At 42.5% G+C, this 20,052-nt stretch overlaps 2 protein-coding genes across 2 annotated transcripts in view; both read left to right on the forward strand.

The window, feature by feature from the left end:
- LOC310934857 (uncharacterized protein) overlaps nt 1-3,991 on the forward strand; it is a gene marked incomplete at its 3' end in the record, with an annotated part of 41,563 nt that extends 37,572 nt beyond the window's left edge. Inside the window, 2 exon segments of the mRNA XM_083898656.1 lie at nt 3,145-3,234; nt 3,859-3,991. Coding sequence (XP_083754782.1) covers nt 3,145-3,234; nt 3,859-3,991 — 223 coding nt within the window.
- Nucleotides 3,992-4,456: 465 nt separating this feature from the next.
- On the forward strand, nt 4,457-18,605 carry LOC310934858 (uncharacterized protein; the record flags this gene model as incomplete). The annotated part of the gene is made up of 17 exons (XM_083898657.1): nt 4,457-4,655; nt 4,740-6,543; nt 6,640-7,063; nt 8,171-8,217; nt 11,217-11,306; nt 11,393-11,500; nt 13,329-13,433; nt 13,506-13,610; nt 13,683-13,802; nt 13,925-13,964; nt 14,514-15,694; nt 15,791-15,964; nt 16,069-16,242; nt 16,376-16,549; nt 16,683-16,848; nt 17,931-17,994; nt 18,076-18,605. 17 exons carry the CDS (start codon nt 4,457-4,459, stop codon nt 18,603-18,605), a joined length of 5,505 nt encoding a protein of 1,834 aa, XP_083754783.1.
- Between the last annotated feature and the right edge of the window lie 1,447 nt (nt 18,606-20,052).

Raw genomic sequence — 20,052 nt, forward strand, 5'->3', positions numbered from 1 at the left:
AGGTTAAAACCAGGTCTCAGGAAGTGTAAGTATGGATTTACAGGAAATAACATATCAGCTGATCGTCATTAAACTGCAGCTGTGTCTTGTTGTTCTTCATCAGATTCATGTGAACTGGAACTGGACACAAACACAATGTACAGAAAACTCAAACTGTCTGACAACAACAGCAAAGTGATCTATGTGAGAGAAGATCAGTCGTATCCTGATCATCCAGACAGATTTTACCCCTGCTCTCAGCTGCTGTGTAGATCTGGTCTGACTGGTCGCTGTTACTGGGAGGTCGAGTGGAGAGGATGTGTTTTTATATCACTGAGTTACAGAGGAATCAAGAGGAAAGACAACAGTTCTGACTGTTTATTTGGAAATAATAATCAGTCCTGGAGTCTGAGCTGCTCTGATGATCATGGTTACTCTGTCCTTCACTGTAAGACAAAAACATCCATCAGATCATCGCCTGTCTCTCACAGAGTATCAGTGTATGTGGACTGTCCTGCTGGGACTCTGTCCTTCTACAGAGTCTCCTCTGACTCACTGATCCACCTCCACACCTTCAGGACCACATTCACTGAACCACTTTATCCTGGGTTCTGGGTTTGGTTTGGTTCCTCAGTGTCTCTGTGTTCTCTGTAGAACATGAAGAGACAGCAGCTTCAGTCGTGTGGTGGACGAGGTCTCACTGTTTATAATCTGATGTTAAAGCTCGGCTCAGTAATTCATTGTTGAAACACTTTTGAATTCTCTTCACGTCCTGATGACCGTCAATAAATAAAGAGAAAAACAAACTTGTATGTGTGAAATAAACATAAAGAACGATCGTCTGTCATTAACTGACCCGCCTACCTATGGAGGTACTGACTGTGCTGTGAGCGCCCCCTGCTGCTGAGAACCAGCCTGAAACACAGAGGTTCACATGTGAACGATCACATTTAACACTAAACTCTTTTCAACTTTGAATATTTTCATACAAACACAAACAATCCTAACTCTATACATTAAAATGTTCAACGATAAACAAACGTAAACGTCAGAGAACTTACATCTGTGTTGTTGATGCACAGATCAGGAACATCTGCTGACTCCTGCTGGTCATCACATGGAACTGACAGCAGCTGCTCCTGCTGCTTGACTTAGCTCCTCCTAGTGGACAGATAGCACACCTACATCATCTGTGACCCATGACCAGTGGTCTCATGTATAAACAGTGTTCTGTGAGTTCTAACCTTAACCTCAGTAACACTTGTGTCCATAGGTAAGTGTCAGTTGGAGGAATCATGAATTATGTTCATAAAGCGTTAAAACACGTCACTCACCTTTAAAGAAGCAAACATTGATACATGCTTCATAAAAGACTTCCTGGATTCCTCGACACGCCCAGAAGCCTCGGCACAGTTCGTCCCATCACTAGATGAGATTTGATTCTGTTAATATTTGACTCCAGTTGATCCAGTTGAGTCTAAAGTTCAGATCAAAGCAGTTACTTGATCAGAATCATCAAATTTCCTTCAGATAACACTTGAGAAAACTTTGCTCTCTGGTTTGTTTCCTGTTCAAAGCAGCAGAATAACTTTCAACAGCTTCATGACGATTACTTCTTACCATCAGAAGGTAACGGAACTGAACTCATCTTATCAAACATCGGTAAAAGAAATGTTTAAGCTTTAACTTTTTGTCAATGTGATGTTTTTACTGTGAAGCTTCATGAATCTCTGACGTCACTAAACTCTGACGTTTGAAAATGTTTGGAAATCACTGGTTTATGGAACATTTGTGGTTTTGGTGAGAGAGAAGTTCTGCTGGACTGAAAGATCAGATAATGACTGATACTTTTATGTTTCCGATGAAAACAGATTACAGCCATTGTAGGCAAAACAAACTGAAATCATGTTTTGATAAGATTTAATTAACTAAGTTAAATTTAACATTTCTTCTCTAACATACATATCTATCTATCTATTGGCTAGATGTAGGTAAGTCGAACAGCTTCTTACCTGACCACCAGAGGGCGGGCTCTTCTGTTTTAACCAGTGGATTCACCTGCAGTGAAGGGCTGTAAAGTGTGATGCTAACACGTGTGACACGTTTGTGCGGCTCGTGACGTCTTCTGTGTCAACGCGGGGGAGGAGCCGAGCGCAAAGCCCCGCCCCAACTGACCGAGTGACTCCAAAACAAAACACTTCCTGTCTCGTTGCTGCCGCTGACACACACACAAAAGGAGGAGGTAACGTTGAGAGCGGCGCGCTAAAATAATTAATTGTTGCCTGATAATTTTTTATTGTGCCACAAAGTCCAAAATTGTGATCTCACTGTGAAAGCATGGGGATATGGCGCCACCTTATGGGATGTTTACAATGAAAACACAAGACAAATGAAAAAAATAACCAATATTTCAGAAAAACTTCCACCAATAAAGCATATATTGGTGGGATGTGAACGTTTGAATCATTCTGATCCAAATCTTACCTTATAATTTACAACCAGTGATCATTTTCTATTTGGCTTCTGAGAAATAATGAAATATAAGAACGAGCCGAGTGTTTTGAACGGCTCTTTGAAGGGAACGGCTCCTCAAGATCCGGCTCCCTTCAAAGAGCCATAAATCCCAGCTCTAGTAGTTTTATCTTCAGACTTGTATCAGGCTGCACCGAGGACGCTGCACTTCTGTTAGCAGCAGCACAAATGTTAGCTTGGTTAAGACACCGCACGACGTCAAACGTCGTCATGTGACGGCAGCAGTTTCATCATCATTACCAGACTGTTGGGAAGAGACCTGAGAGAGATTTCCCGGCTCTTTTTAAGTGAAGTTCGTATGAAAGTAACATAACTATTTATAGAAGGAACTATTTGTTCAGATGATTATTGATACTTTGGTTCTAACTTGTGAGAAACTGGTACCAAAACAGAACCAGTTCTGGATTTTCATCCCAGTAACAAAAATACGTCCACGTACGTTTTACTTGTTCTCTGACTTTTGTGTTGGTGTTCTGCTCACACTAACATACCTGTGGTTCCTTTCATCTGGTCCATCTGGTGTTGCTGGATCTTCTTGCTCCTGCTGGACCTGATGATGATGATGTTGTGAGAAGCCTGAGGTCCACCCATGTTAGCAGAACTTGTAATGTGTGAGTTTTATTCTCCCAGCAGGTGGCGCTCTGCAATGAATCAGATCATGGACAGTGATGAGGAAGCTCCGCCCTCTAAAACCACTCTGTGTGAGGAACATGAGGGTCAGAGGTGAGATGAGGATCTCATGGGACCATGTGACTCATCTCCATGTCACAGCTCAGTGTTTTATTTACATGTCATGTCCTGTGTTTGTAGGAGGATCCATCAACAGGGACCAGACTCTGCTGGACCTGGACCCAGCTGTGTCTCCATGAAGAGTGACTGGTCCATGGGTCAACCTATGGACTTCAAACAAAAACAGAGGTCAGACGATGGAGGTCTTCACAGATCAACAACTCAAAAGATCCATCATGTAGCATCAGAAATGCCTAATATTTTGGACCTCAGATTCAGTAGCAAGACGTTCTGGACTCAAGTCCCAAACAGACTCTTTAAGCTCAGATTTAGACCCATGAAAAAATAAGAAATGTTGAATAAATCTGGAACAGTCATGGCTCACGTCCTTGGGTTTGGGTAAACTGATCTGACTGAATATGTTCTACATATTTTAGTGGAAGTCTTAAATGTATTAATCAGTGTTAGTGTTTGACACCGAGCAGCCGACACCATCTGGGTCAAACTCAACCATTTTTGACACAAACTTGTTTTCCTTTTGTCTCCTGATACTGTCGATCATTAATGAGATCAATCTATCAGAGCAGATGGTGTATTTAGATGTATTTGTATTTGTAGGTGGATCCATCAACAGGGACCAGACTCTGCTGAACCTGGACCTGGTCCCAGCTGTGTGTCCATGAAGAGTGACAAGTCTATGGGTCGTCTTATTACCTTCAAGGATGGACAAAAACATGGTGAACTGATGTAAGAATTTCACACAAAGTAAGACACACTTACATGATCCTCCACCAGGGGGAGCCTACTCCCTCAACGTAAGTCGAGCTGACTTGGGCAAGAACTGTACAAAAGAAAATCCTTTAATACACACTAGAGACTGTCCTTCAAGGACTTTTGTCTTCAAGTTGTCAAACTCATGTCGTGTGAACTTGGCTGAAGAAGAAACGTAGGTGCAGAACAGTGAAAACCTCGTTAGAACCTTGTTAAGTAAATGACACTGAATCTTTTCTCCTCAGAGTTGATCAGCAGAGGACAGAGGTTCTCAGTGGTCAGTCTGTCCAGCAGCATGGAGCAGACCTGGACTCCATATTTAAGGTGTGTAAATGTACAAACATGACACTACTGTTAATATTGAAGCAGAGTCCTGGTCCTGACAGTCTGGATGCTGCTCTGTGGACCTGCAGGATCTCATTTCACTTCACATGTTCTGTTACAGATGCTGGAGGAGAACATCATCTGCTTTGTGAAGAACGAGCTGAAGAAGATCCAGAAGTTTCTGGTTCAGAGGGAGGATGAGGAGGTGTTGGATGGTGAAGATGAGGAGCAGAGGAGGAGCAGAGAGGCCTTTCTGAAGATCACAGAGAACTTCCTGAGGAGGATGAAGCAGGAGAAGCTAGCTGACTGTCTGCAGAGCAGTAAGAGGACTTTTAATGTGAAAGAAAGAACTTCTCATTTCCTCAATGATCCACTCACTGATTTATTTTCTTGTGTTCCTTCAGAAACCAGAGCTCAAGCTTGTCGACGTGAACTCAAATCAAACCTGAAGAAGAAGTTCCAGTGTTTGTTTGAGGGCGTGGCTAAAGCAGGAAACCCCACCCTTCTGAATGAGATCTTCACAGAGCTCTACATCACAGAGGGAGGGACTGGAGAGGTCAATGAAGAACATGAGGTCAGACAGATTGAAAGAGCTTCCTGGAAACCAGACAGAGCAGAAACAACCATCAGACAAGAAGACATCTTTAAAGCCTCAGCTGGAAGAGACGGACCAATCAGAAGAGTGATGACAAAGGGAGTGGCTGGCATTGGGAAAACAGTGTTAACACAGAAGTTCACTCTGGACTGGGCTGAAGACAAAAGCAACAAGGACATAGAGTTGACATTTCCCTTCACCTTCAGAGAGCTGAATGTGCTGAAAGAGAAGAAGTACAGTTTGGTGGAACTCATCCATCACTTCTTCACTGAAACCAAAGAAGCAGGAATCTGCAGGTTTGAAGACTTGAAGGTGGTCTTCATCTTTGATGGTCTGGACGAGTGTCGACTTCCTCTGGACTTCCACAACACTGAGATCCTGACTGATGTCACAGCGTCCACCTCAGTGGACGTGCTGCTGACAAACCTCATCAGGGGGAAACTGCTTCCCTCTGCTCGCCTCTGGATAACCACACGACCTGCAGCAGCCAATCAGATCCCTCCTGACTGTGTTGACATGGTGACAGAGGTCAGAGGGTTCACAGACCCACAGAAGGAGGACTACTTCAGGAAGAGGTTCAGAGATGAGGAGCAGGCCAGGAGGATCATCTCCCACATCCAGACATCACGAAGCCTCCACATCATGTGCCACATCCCAGTCTTCTGCTGGATCACTGCAACAGTTCTGGAGAACATGTTGAAAACCAGAGATGGAGGAGAACTGCCCAAGACCCTGACTGAGATGTACGTCCACTTCCTGGTGGTTCAGACCAAAGTGAAGAAGGTCAAATATGATGGAGGAGCTGAGACAGATCCACACTGGAGTCCAGAGAACAGGAAGATGATTGAGTCTCTGGGGAAACTGGCCTTTGAGCAGCTGCAGAAAGGAAACCTGATCTTCTATGAATCAGACCTGACAGAGTGTGGCATCGATATCACAGCAGCTTCAGTTTACTCAGGAGTCTTCACTCAGATCTTTAAAGAGGAGAGAGGCCTGTACCAGGACAAGGTCTTCTGCTTTGTCCATCTGAGTGTTCAGGAGTTTCTTGCTGCTCTTCATGTTCATCTGACCTTCATCAACTCTGGAACAAATATGCTTTCCGAGGAACCATCAACATCCCAGAGGTTCAAATTGTTTAAAAACAAACCTGAACTGAATAATCTGCACCAGAGTGCTGTGAACAAGGCCTTACTGAGTCCAAATGGACACCTGGACTTGTTCCTCCGCTTCCTTCTGGGTCTTTCACTGGAGACCAATCAGAAGCTCTTAAGAGGTCTACTGACACAAACAGGAAGTAGCTTGCAGACCAATCAGAAAACAGCCCAGTACATCAAGAAGAAGATCAGTGAGAATCTGTCAGCAGAGAGAAGCATCAACCTGTTCCACTGTCTGAATGAACTGAATGATTGTTCTCTTGTGGAGGAGATCCAAGAGTCCTTGAAATCTGGACGACTGTCCACAGAGACACTGTCTCCTGCTCAGTGGTCAGCTCTGGTCTTCATCTTACTGTCATCAGGAAAAGATCTGGACGAGTTTGACCTGAAGAAGTACTCTGCTTCAGAGGAGGCTCTTCAGAAGCTGCTGCCGGTGGTCAAAGCCTCCAACAAAGCTCTGTAAGTGGATCAATATATAAATATTAATAAGACATATTCTAAAGAGCACAAGATAAACATGTTTAACCTTTTGTTCATCACTGTTTTCTACCTCAGACTGAGTGACTGTAACCTCTCAGAGAGAAGCTGTGAAGCTCTGTCCTCAGTCCTCAGCTCTGTGTCCTCTAGTCTGAGACACCTGGACCTGAGTAACAATGACCTTCAGGATTCAGGAGTGAAGCTGCTGTGTGATGGACTGAAGAGTCCTCACTGTTCTCTGGAGACTCTCAGGTCAGAACTCTATTTATTTGACAGATGTTCAACTTCTTCAGAATTTTCTGAATCACTGAGTTCATCATATCTTCTTAACTCCAGTCTGTCAGGTTGTCTGGTCACAGAAGAAGGATGTTCTTCTCTGAACTCAGCTCTGAACTCCAACCCCTCCCATCTGAGAGAACTGGACCTGAGCTTCAATCATCCAGGAGACTCAGGAAAGAAGCTTCTGTCTGATGGACTGAAGAGTCCACACTGGAGACTGGACACTCTCAGGTATTCTCCTCCTCTTCCTCTTCTGCTTCATCTTCAACAGCAGTATTTAAACTTGTAAGCAGGTTCAGGTTGAAGATTTTCAGCTGAATAAAAACAGACGTTGACAACAATAGTTGTTTTGGAACATGTATTAGTTTCTGGAGTAAAAACAACATCCAATTCAAAATGATTTATATGAACTGGATCCAATCTAAATACTAATGAGGTTGAATAATTCCTGACTGGCTTAAACTATAAGGTAAATACCTGAAAACTGTCCACTAGTGTCTTTTCCTCTGCAGTTCAGTCATTAACATCCTGCATGTGAGCTGGAGCTTCCTCAGTGACTCAACTCTGTCTTAGAACCATATATATTGGCTGAAGGGTTCCCTGGATCAGGTCTCTAGTCTCATGAGTCCAGAACCCAAACCTTTGACGATGCCTTTCAAAATAAAACCACAACAAGAGCATTACAAAGTATTACATAAGAAAAGGCAAAGGCATCACTGAACAACTGAAATGTATAATTACTCTCCACAGACAACACAGACTATTCTACAGCTCCAAAATATGCCTGACTGACAAATCACTGTTTCATCAAATCACCAACTCTGGTTTGGTCAAAATAACCACTTCATTCACTAAATGAACGATGACTAAATGACTACTGTGTTAACAGAGTTGAGTAGATTTAGTACGAGCTTCATGGTGGCTCTTTTTAATGAAAACCACAGAAAACATGATCCTACTTTACAACTAAATGGTATAAACACACTTAGAATAGCAAACATGAACTTTCCTGTGTAATTCAAACATTCATCATTGTTTGAATGAATTTAAAATTCAGTGCTATATTCACATTTAAACGTCTTTGACGTCATCTGGTCTAAACTGCAGGAGACAATTGAAGAATATTGCAACTGATTTTTGTGTTGTCCACATGGTGGTGCTGTTCAGAAAATGCGTAGACGCCTGAAACTGTGGTCTCTGGTTCTGCAGACACCGTCTTCTCTCACACACCAGAGTGTAGTTCATAATTCTGTCCACCAGAGTGCGTTATTAAGACAACAGTTTGGACAAATGTTGGACACAAACTCATTCAGACTGTTTCTTCCTCCAGGATGGACCATGCTGGAGAGCAGAGGCTAAAACCAGGTGTCAGGAAGTGTAAGTATGGATTTACAGGAAATAACAACATATCAGCTGATCGTCAATAAACTGCAGCTGTGTCTTGTTGTTCTTCATCAGATTCATGTGAACTGGAACTGGACACAAACACAATGAACAGAAAACTCTCTGTTCAACTGTCTGACAACAACAGGAAAGTGACCAATGTGAGAGAAGATCAGTCGTATCCTGATCATCCAGACAGATTTGACTTCCATTATCAGCTGCTGTGTAGATCTGGTCTGACTGGTCGCTGTTACTGGGAGGTCGAGTGGAGAGGAACTGTTTATATATCACTGAGTTACAGAGGAATCAAGAGGAAAGGCAACAGTTCTGACTGTTGGTTTGGAAATAATAATCAGTCCTGGAGTCTGAGCTGCTCTGATCAAGGTTACTCTGTCCGTCACTGTGGGACAGAAACATCCATCAGATCATCGTCTGTCTCTCACAGAGTATCAGTGTATGTGGACTGTCCTGCTGGGACTCTGTCCTTCTACAGAGTCTCCTCTGACTCACTGATCCACCTCCACACCTTCAGGACCACATTCACTGAACCACTTTATCCTGGGTTCTGGGTTTGGTTTGGTTCCTCAGTGTCTCTGTGTTCTCTGTAGAACATGAAGAGACAGCAGCTTCAGTCGTGTGGTGGACGAGGTCTCACTGTTTATAATCTGATGTTAAAGCTCGGCTCAGTAATTCATTGTTGAAACACCTTTGAATTCTCTTCACGTCCTGATGACCGTCAATAAATAAAGAGAAAATATAAACTTGTATGTGTGAAATAAACATAAAGAACGATCGTCTGTCATTAACTGACCCGCCTACCTATGGAGGTACTGACTGTGCTGTGAGCGCCCCCTGCTGCTGAGAACCAGCCTGAAACACAGAGGTTCACATGTGAACGATCACAACATTTAACACTAAACTCTTTTCAACTTTGAATATTTTCATACAAACACAAACAATCCTAACTCTATACATTAAAATGTTCAACGATAAACAAACGTAAACGTCAGAGAAATCTGTGTTGTTGATGCACAGATCAGGAACATCTGCTCTGGTCATCACATGGAACTGACAGCAGCTTGACTTAGCTCCTCCTAGTGGACAGATAGCACACCTACATCATCTGTGACCCACGACCAGGCGGCTGCTTCGCATAAAAATTCCAGCTCCATCGCAATCGGCCAATCAGGAGAGAGAACAGACCTGAATCCAGCCGTCGCTCGTTGGACCGGTTCTGACGTCGTCACTTTGACTCTGAAGGTATGAGGACGTGACTCTGTGTCCTCAGATCAGACACAGAAGGACGGCAGGACAGACCAGGGACAATCGGCAGCGTCTGGTGTCCACATGAAGGTGGACAGTGTGTGTGTGTGAGTGGACCTGAGCTCAGTTCAGCAGGTGAGAATAAATAAAATCACTGCTGAATCTTTACAATCTGACTTTGTCTTTTCAACATTCCTGCATGAAGCGTCTGAACTGGTCTGACAGCTTCAATCCACAAATCAACTCTGAGCCACTTTATTACGCTTCATAAGTCTCTGTCACGTCTGCACTGTTTCAATATTAAACCACGTTAGAAATCACACGATCGCGTTTCTTTCTCTGGTCAAAGATTTAACAAATCTGTCCTTTTTGAGTTTGCGATAAAGAAATTTAAAGCGACACAACGTCTAAAACGCTCTAACACAGTGGACTGTACCTGGTCTGAGGACATGGTTGTTTGGACATTAGAAGTCCTGAGTCACAGTTCATCACTATCATCGGTTTGTCAACAAATGTACAGGTTACTGCCTCATATATTTGATAATAATGATACTATGAGTCTACGATTTGTTGCTGAGGAAGCCTGAACACAGAGGTAAGTTGAAGAGCTTCTTACCTGACCACCAGAGGGCGGGCTCTTCTGTTTAAACCAATGGACTCACCTGTAGTGAAGGGCCGTAAAGTGCGATGCTGTCGGCGTCTTGAGCGAGTCGTTTTTCAGAGCTGTGACGTTCACGAACGTCGAATCGAGTCGAATCGAAAACGATGAGAACCGAGTCGCAGTTGCAAACCGTTTCTTTTTATACGCAAATCGTCCACGCTGTCTTCACGTGACACGCGAGTGCGGCTCGTGACGCCTCCTGTATGAACTTGGGGGAGGAGCCGAGCACACAGCGGCGATAAAGTATACATTGGTGGGATGTGAACGTTTGAATCATTCTGATCCAAATCTTACCTTATAATTTACAACCAGTGATTATTTTATGTTTGGCTTCTAAAATAATAACAAAATATAAGAACGAGTCGAGTGTTTTGAACGGCTCTTTGAAGGGAACGGCTCCTCGAGATCCGGCTCCCTTCAAAGAGCCATAAATCCCAGCTCTAGTAGTTTTGTCTTCAGACTTGTATCAGGCTGCACCGAGGACGCTGCACTTCTGTTAGCAGCAGCACAAATGTTAGCTTGGTTAAGACACGGCCTCACGTTTACACTGTTGTATTTGTTTGTGTTTTGTAACTACCTTTTTACAGACTATGACACAAACTGCTGTACTTTCACAAAATTCAACCAAAACTTTCAAGCACTTGTCGGCCATGATGGTTGGAGAGTAAACAACGCAGCACGACGTCAAACATCATCAGCATTATTTTACAATTCCCTTCAAGTTAGTGTGAAAGTAACATAACTATTTATAGAAGGAACTATTTGTTCAGATGATTATTGATACTTTGGTTCTTAACTCGTGAGAAACTGGTACCAAAACAGAACCAGTTCTCGATTTTCATCCCAGTAACAAAAAGACGTCCACGTACGTTTTACTTGTTCTCTGACATTTGTGTTGGTGTTCTGCTCACACTAACATACCTGTGGTTCCTTTCATCTGGTCCATCTGGTGTTGCTGGATCTTCTTGCTCCTGCTGGACCTGATGATGATGATGTTGTTGTTGTGAGAAGCCTGAGGTCCACCCATGTTAGCAGAACTTGTAATGTGTGACTTTTACTCTCCCAGCAGGTGGCGCTCTGCAATGAATCAGATCAAAGACAGTGAAGATGAAGCTCCGCCCTCTAAAACCACTCTGTGTGAGGAACATGAGGGTCAGAGGTGAGATGAGGATCTCATGGACCATGTGACTCATCTCCATGTCACAGCTCAGTGTTATATTTACATGTCATGTCCTGTGTTTGTAGGAGGATCCATCAACAGGGACCAGACTCTACTGGACCTGGACCCAGCTGTGTCTCCATGAAGAGTGACTGGTCCATGAATCAACCTATGGACTTCAAACAAGAACAGAGGTCAGATGATGGAGGTCTTCACAGGTCAACAACACTAAATGATCCACCATGTAACACCAGAGACACCTAATATTTAGACATTCAAACCCAGACCCATGCAAAACTGAGACATTCTGGACACATGTCCCAAAAACACCCATCTCTTCCTCCAAAGCTTGGATCTGGGCCCATGAAAATATGGAACATCATGATGAAAAAAATTCATCCAGATCTGATATAAACATCTGAACTTATTAACAGGACTGAACCATGTTACATGATAAGTCTGATCCTGTACCAAATTTCAGTTTGGACAAAGATCTGTGGGTAGATTCTTACTAAAATAAAATATATTTGGGTGATCACCAACCCATCACAAAAACATTCAGATCCATTCGTTAAAAACTCTGGACAGGAAGTTGCTAACATTAGGACAAACTTACAGAAATGAAAAGCAATGCCAATGAAAACATAAGCTCTGGACTATAATCTGAAAGATTTACAACAACTGGAGCCAAGATCTGATTAATAATAATGAGTCAAGATTTAAAAAAAAAAAAAAAGTATAGTAAGTATATTCCACCATTTATTTAACTGATAAACTGTACAATAACACATTAGAAAATTCCCCCAGTTCAGTGATTAAAAGTTCAGTTGCTTGGACTTGGACGACACTGCAATACAGTTGTGTCCATGATAACGATGCTATGATGATACAGTGATTCTGAGAACTTCACTAACTTCATTGCAAGACTATTTAATTTGTGATATATCGTGATGTAAGCCTAACAAAACAAGAAAAAGAGTATTTCTTCACAGTATTTGTATTTATACACAACAAAACCTCTGTTTCAAAAACCAGGGCTCGACAGTGCGACTGTTTTACACTCATTTGTGAGTTAAAAAACATATAAATAACAAAAACATTATATTGTTTTAACACTTATCTTATCACGTTGTAATGTGATACTGTTGTTTTTATTTTACTCGTGTGGCAGCAATGATTTCACACAAGCTACAGAAGGACTATATTGTGAACTGGACAAACTAATAAAACAACTTAGCAGTTATTTACATTAATTATATGAAATAAATCTCACAGAAGGGTTTTGTCTAAATTTCCTCAACACTAAACACAACAAAATGCGTCTCAGCAGTGACATTTCACACTCACGCGTTCATATTTAGTCACAAATCCCGCCTGTTAACCGCGTTTCCCCATTCACACAATAGGCTAACATTGTTAGCATACGCCTATGGGACTTTACATTGAGTTTGTTAGCTTAGCGGTTAGCGGACTTTTGCCGCGACTCCGTTTACAACTATTTCCTCACGAACAAAGAAAACGACAGACTTCTCTTTACTCACCGCGAAACTCTGCGTCTCCCAGACGAACAGGAATATACGTGATTTGACTCACAATCAACACAGAACCTGTGTGTGCAGCTAGCGAAGCTAAGGTGAGCTAAACAAAATGGCGGACAGACAACAACAGGTCAACTTTACAGCAAGGAATGGTGGGAGCCGCCCCCTGCTGGCTGCTAGGTGGAATTACAACAAATAAGTCAATAAAAACAAACTCACCACAGCATCAGTGAACACAAACAATCAAATAATTATACAGTCTCTATATTGTAAAGATGTTTATGTGGCTTTTTACATTGAATTTGTAGGAGAATCCATCAACAGGGACCGGACTCTACCGGACCTGGACCTGGAGAGAAGAGAATGAAGAGAGTATCACCAGAGAATCTTCTTCATAATGTCAGAAATTATCAGAGGTAAAAAGAAAAATAAGTTTGTTGTTTTCAGTAAAACATCCTTTTATGGATTTATTTCTCTTGATTAGGAACCAGCATGAAAAACCAGACTCTCCTGGACCTGGTCCTAGCGGTGTGTCCATGAAGAGTGACTGGTCCAAAAACCAAATTATTAACTTCAGCGAGCGTCAGAGGTGAGAAAACAAAATTGGTAGTTTGTTGTTTTCTGTAAAACATCCTTTTATGGATTTATTTCTCTTGATTAGGAACCAGCATGAAAAACCAGACTCTCCTGGACCTGGTCCTAGCGGTGTGTCCATGAAGAGTGACTGGTCCAAAGGCCAAATTATTAACTTCAGCGAGCGTCACAGGTGAGAAAACAAAATGAGTAGTTTGTTGTTTTCTGTAAAACATAATTCTATGAATTTATTTCTCTTGATTAGGAACCAGCATGAAAAACCAGACTCTCCTGGACCTGGTCCCAGCGGTGTGTGTATGATGAGCGAAGCATCTATAGGCCGTTATATGAACTTCAAGGATGGAGAGAAACATGGTGAACAGATGTAAGAATTTCACACATATTCACACACTTACATGATCCTCCACCAGGGGGAGCCTGTCTCATCCAAACTCTTTGGTGGACCAATCTTGCATTTCTGTTTGAGGTTCCACTAAATGTCTTCAGCCTGTCCTCGTCTCTGAACAAATGTCCAGCAGTAAATCTGGTCAGAGTCTGTGATTGGTCAGGGACATATCGACAAGACACTCTGATTTTGTCTTTGAGAGTTCACGCATACACACTAGAGACTGTCCTTCAGGGACTTTTGTCTTCAAGTTTTCAAACTCATGTCGTGTGAACTTGGCTGAAGAAGAAACTAAGGTGCAGCTCAGTGAAAACCGTGTCAGAATAAATGATTGTTTAGTAAATGACACTGAATGATTTCTCCTCAGAGTTGATCAGCAGAGGACAGAGGTTCTCAGTGGTCAGTCTGTCCAGCAGCATGGAGCAGACCTGGACTCCATATTTAAGGTGTGTAAATGTACAAACATGACACTACTGTTAATATTGAAGCAGAGTCCTGGTCCTGACAGTCTGGATGCTGCTCTGTGGACCTGCAGGATCTCATTTCACTTCACGTTGTTCTGTTCCAGCTGCTGGAGGAGAACATCATCTGCTTTGTGAAGAACGAGCTGAAGAAGATCCAGAAGGTTCTGGGTCAGAGGGAGGATGAGGAGGTGTTGGATGGTGGACGTGCTGCTGACAAAACCTCATCAGGGGGAAACTGCTTCCCTCTGCTCGCCTCTGGATAACCACACGACCTGCAGCAGCCAATCAGATCCCTCCTGACTGTGTTGACATGGTGACAGAGGTCAGAGGGTTCACAGACCCACAGAAGGAGGACTACTTCAGGAAGAGGTTCAGAGATGAGGAGCAGGCCAGGAGGATCATCTCCCACATCCAGACATCACGAAGCCTCCACATCATGTGTCACATCCCAGTCTTCTGCTGGATCACTGCAACAGTTCTGGAGAACATGTTGAAAACCAGAGATGGAGGAGAACTGCCCAAGACCCTGACTGAGATGTACGTCCACTTCCTGGTGGTTCAGTCCAAAGTGAAGAAGGTCAAATATGATGGAGGAGCTGAGACAGATCCACACTGGAGTCCAGAGAACATGAAGATGATTGAGTCTCTGGGGAAACTGGCCTTTGAGCAGCTGCAGAAAGGAAACCTGATCTTCTATGAATCAGACCTGACAGAGTGTGGCATCGATATCACAGCAGCTTCAGTTTACTCAGGAGTCTTCACTCAGATCTTTAAAGAGGAGAGAGGCCTGTACCAGGACAAGGTCTTCTGCTTTGTCCATCTGAGTGTTCAGGAGTTTCTTGCTGCTCTTCATGTTCATCTGACCTTCATCAACTCTGGAACAAATATGCTTTCAGAGGAACAATCAACATCCCAGAGGTTCAAATTGTTTGGAAACAAACCTGAATTGAATCATCTGCACCAGAGTGCTATGGACAAGGCCTTACTGAGTCCAAATGGACACCTGGACTTGTTCCTCCGCTTCCTCCTGGGTCTTTCACTGGACTCCAACCAAAAGCTCTTAAGAGGTCTACTGACACAAACAGGAAGTAGCTCACAGACCAATCGGAAAACACTCAAGTACATGAAGAAGAAGATCAGTGAGAATCTGTCAGCAGAGAGAAGCATCAACCTGTTCCACTGTCTGAATGAACTGAATGATTGTTCTCTTGTGGAGGAGATCCAAGAGTCCTTGAAATCTGGACGTCTGTCCACAGAGACACTGTCTCCTGCTCAGTGGTCAGCTCTGGTCTTCATCTTACTGTCATCAGGAAAAGATCTGGACGAGTTTGACCTGAAGAAGTACTCTGCTTCAGAGAAGGCTCTTCTGAAGCTGCTGCCGGTGGTCAAAGCCTCCAACAAAGCTCTGTAAGTGGATCAATATATAAATATTAATAAGACATATTCTAAAGACCACAAGATAAACATGTTTAACCTTTTGTTCATCACTGTTTTCTACCTCAGACTGAGTGACTGTAACCTCTCAGAGAGAAGCTGTGAAGCTCTGTCCTCAGTCCTCAGCTCTGTGTCCTCTAGTCTGAGACACCTGGACCTGAGTAACAATGACCTTCAGGATTCAGGAGTGAAGCTGCTGTGTAATGGACTGAAGAGTCCTCACTGTCCTCTGGAGACTCTCAGGTCAGAAATCCATTTGACTTTACTTTATGTTCTTGCTGATGAAGATGTTCAACATCTTCAGGATTTTCTAAACCACTGAGTTCATCATATCTTCTTAACTCCAGTTTGTCAGGTTGTCTGGTCACAGAGGAAGGATGTTCTTCTCTGAACTCAGCTCTGAACTCCAACCCCTCCCATCTGAGAGAACTGGACCTGAGTAACAATGACCTTCAGGATTCAGGAGTGAAGCTGCTGTGTGATGGACTGAAGAGTCCTCACTGTTCTCTGGAGACTCTCAGGTCACAAATCCTTTTATTTGACAGTTGATCTGTTGAATCCTGATTTTTCTTCTTCGGGTTCTTTTCAACTAAGATGTTCAACATCTTCAGGGTTTTCTGAATCACTGAGTTCATCATGTCTTCTTAACTCCAGTCTGTCAGGTTGTCTGGTCACAGAAGAAGGATGTTCTTCTCTGACCTCAGCTCTGATTTCCAACCCCTCCCATCTGAGACACCTGGACCTGAGTAACAATGACCTTCAGGATTCAGGAGTGAAGCTGCTGTGTGATGGACTGAAGAGTCCTCACTGTTCTCTGGAGACTCTCAGGTCAGATCTCCGTTTATTTGACAGTTGATCTTTTAAATTCTGATTTTGCTTCTTCAGGTTCTTGTTAATGAAGATGTTCAATATCTTCAGGATTTTCTAAAACACTGAGTTCATCATGTCTTCTTAACTCCAGTCTGTCAGGTTGTCTGGTCACAGAAGAAGGATGTTCTTCTCTGACCTCAGCTCTAAACTCCAACCCCTCCCATTTGAGAGAACTGGACCTGAGCTTCAATCATCCAGGAGACTCAGGAAAGAAGCTTCTGTCTGATGGACTGAAGAGTCCACACTGGAGACTGGACACTCTCAGGTATTCTCCTCCTCTTCCTCTTCTGCTTCATGTTCAACAGCAGTATTTAAACTTGTAAGCAGGTTCAGGTTGAAGATTTTCAGCTGAATAAAAACAGACGTTGACAACAATAGTTGTTTTGGAACATGTATTAGTTTCTGGAGTAAAAACAACATCCAATTCAAAATGATTTATATGAACTGGATGCAAACTAAATACTAATGAAGTTGAATAATTCCTGACTGGATTAAATTATAAGGTAAATACCTGAAAACTGTCCACTAGTGTCTTTTCCTCTGCAGTTCAGTCATTAACATCCTGCATGTGAGCTGGAGCTTCCTCAGTGACTCAACTCTGTCTTAGAACCATATATATTGGCTGAAGGGTTCACTGGATCAGGTCTCTAGTCTCATGAGTCCAGAAGCCAAACCTTTGACGATGCCTTTCAAAATAAAACCACAACAAGAGCATTACAAAATATTACATAAGAAAAGGCAAAGGCATCACTGAACAACTGAAATGTATAATTACTCTCCACAGACAACACAGATCATCTTCTCCAGCTCCAAAATATGCCTGACTGACAAATCACTGTTTCATCAAATCACCAACTCTGGTTTGGTCAAAATAACCACTTCATTCACTAAATGAACAATGACTAAATGACTACTGTGTTAACAGAGTTGAGTAGATTTAGTACGAGCTTCATGGTGGCTCTTTTTAATGAAAACCACAGAAAACATGATCCTACTTTACAACTAAATGGTATAAACACACTTAGAATAGCAAACATGAACTTTCCTGTGTAATTCAAACATTCATCATTGTTTGAATGAATTTAAAATTCAGTGCTATACTCACATTTAAACATCTTTGGCGTCTTCTGGTCTAAACTACAGGAGACAATTGAAGTGCTGTCTTCTGTGTTGTCCACACGGTGGAGCTTTTCTGAAAATGCGAAGCCGCCTGAAACTGTGGTCTCTGGTTCTGCAGACACCGTCTTCTCTCACACACCAGTGTAGTTCATAATTCTGTCCACCGGAGTGCGTTATTAAGACAACAGTTTGGACAAATGTTGGACACAAACTCATTCAGACTGTTTCTTCCTCCAGGATGGACCATGCTGGAGAGCAGTGGTTAAAACCAGGTGTCAGGAAGTGTAAGTATGGATTTACAGGAAATAACAACATATCAGCTGATCATCAATAAACTGCAGCTGTGTCTTGTTGTTCTTCATCAGATTTATGTGAACTGGAACTGGACACAAACACAATGTACAGAAAACTCAAACTGTCTGACAACAACAGGAAAGTGACCCATGTGACAGAAGATCAGTCGTATCCTGATCATTCAGACAGATTTGACTACCATTATCAGCTGCTGTGTAGATCTGGTCTGACTGGTCTCTGTTACTGGGAGGTCGAGTGGAGAGGAACTGTTTATATATCACTGAGTTACAGAGGAATCAAGAGGAAAGACAACAGTTATGACTGTTTGTTTGGAAATAATAATCAGTCCTGGAGTCTGAGGTGCTCAGATGTTCATGGTTACTCTGTCAGTCACTGTGAGACAAAAACATCCATCACATCATCATCTGTCTCTCACAGAGTATCAGTGTATGTGGACTGTCCTGCTGGGACTCTGTCCTTCTACAGAGTCTCCTCTGACTCACTGATCCACCTCCACACCTTCAGGACCACATTCACTGAACCACTTTATCCTGGGTTCCTGGTCTGGTTTGGTTCCTCAGTGTCTCTGTGTTCTCTGTAGAACATGAAGAGACAGCAGCTTCAGTCGTGTGGTGGACGAGGTCTCACTGTTTATAATCTGATGTTAAAGCTCGGCTCAGTAATTCATTGTTGAAACACCTTTGAATTCTCTTCACGTCCTGATGAACGTCAATAAATAAAGAGAAAAACAAACTTGTATGTGTGAAATAAACATAAAGAACGATCGTCTGTCATTAACTGACCCGCCTACCTATGGAGGTACTGACTGTGCTGTGAGCGCCCCCTGCTGCTGAGAACCAGCCTGAAACACAGAGGTTCACATGTGAACGATCACATTTAACACTAAACTCTTTTCAACTTTGAATATTTTCATACAAACACAAACAATCCTAACTCTAAACATTAAAATGTTCAATGATAAACAAACGTAAACGTCAGAGAACTTACATCTGTGTTGTTGATGCACAGATCAGGAACATCTGCTGACTCCTGCTGGTCATCACATGGAACTGACAGCAGCTGCTCCTGCTGCTTGACTTAGCTCCTCCTAGTGGACAGATAGCACACCTACATCATCTGTGACCCATGACCAGTGGTCTCATGTATAAACAGTGTTCTGTGAGTTCTAACCTTAACCTCAGTAACACTTGTGTCCATAGGTAAGTGTCAGTTGGAGGAATCATGAATTATGTTCATAAAGCGTTAAAACACGTCACTCACCTTTAAAGAAGCAAACATTGATACGTGCTTCATAAAAGACTTCCTGGATTCCTCGACACGCCCAGAAGCCTCGGCACAGTTTGTCCCATCACTAGATGAGATTTGATTCTGTTAATATTTGACTCCAGTTGATCCAGTTGAGTCTAAAGTTCAGATCAAAGCAGTTACTTGATCAGAATCATCAAATTTCCTTCAGATAACACTTGAGAAAACTTTGCTCTCTGGTTTGTTTCCTGTTCAAAGCAGCAGAATAACTTTCAACAGCTTCATGACGATTACTTCTTACCATCAGAAGGTAACGGAACTGAACTCATCTCATCAAACATCGGTAAAAGAAATGTTTAAGCTTTAACTTTTTGTCGATGTGATGTTTTTACTGTGAAGCTTCATGAATCTCTGACGTCACTGACTCTGATGTTTGAAAATGTTTGGAAATCACTGGTTTATTGAACATTTGTGGTTTTGGTGAGAGAGAAGTTCTGCTGGACTGAAAGATCAGATAATGACTGATACTTTTATGTTTCCGATGAAAACAGATTACAGCCATTGTAGGCAAAAAAAACTGAAATCATGTTTTGATAAGATTTAATTAACTAAGTCAAATTTAACATTTCTTCTCTAACATACATATCTATCTATCTATCTATTGGCTAGATGGAGGTAAGTTGAACAGCTTCTTACCTGACCACCAGAGGGCGGGCTCTTCTGTTTTAACCAGTGGACTCACCTGCAGTGAAGGGCTGTAAAGTGTGATGCTAACACGTGTG

This window comes from Microchirus variegatus (genome assembly GCF_963457635.1).
Source record: "Microchirus variegatus genome assembly, chromosome: 12".
Classification (NCBI taxonomy): Eukaryota; Metazoa; Chordata; class Actinopteri; order Pleuronectiformes; family Soleidae; genus Microchirus; species Microchirus variegatus.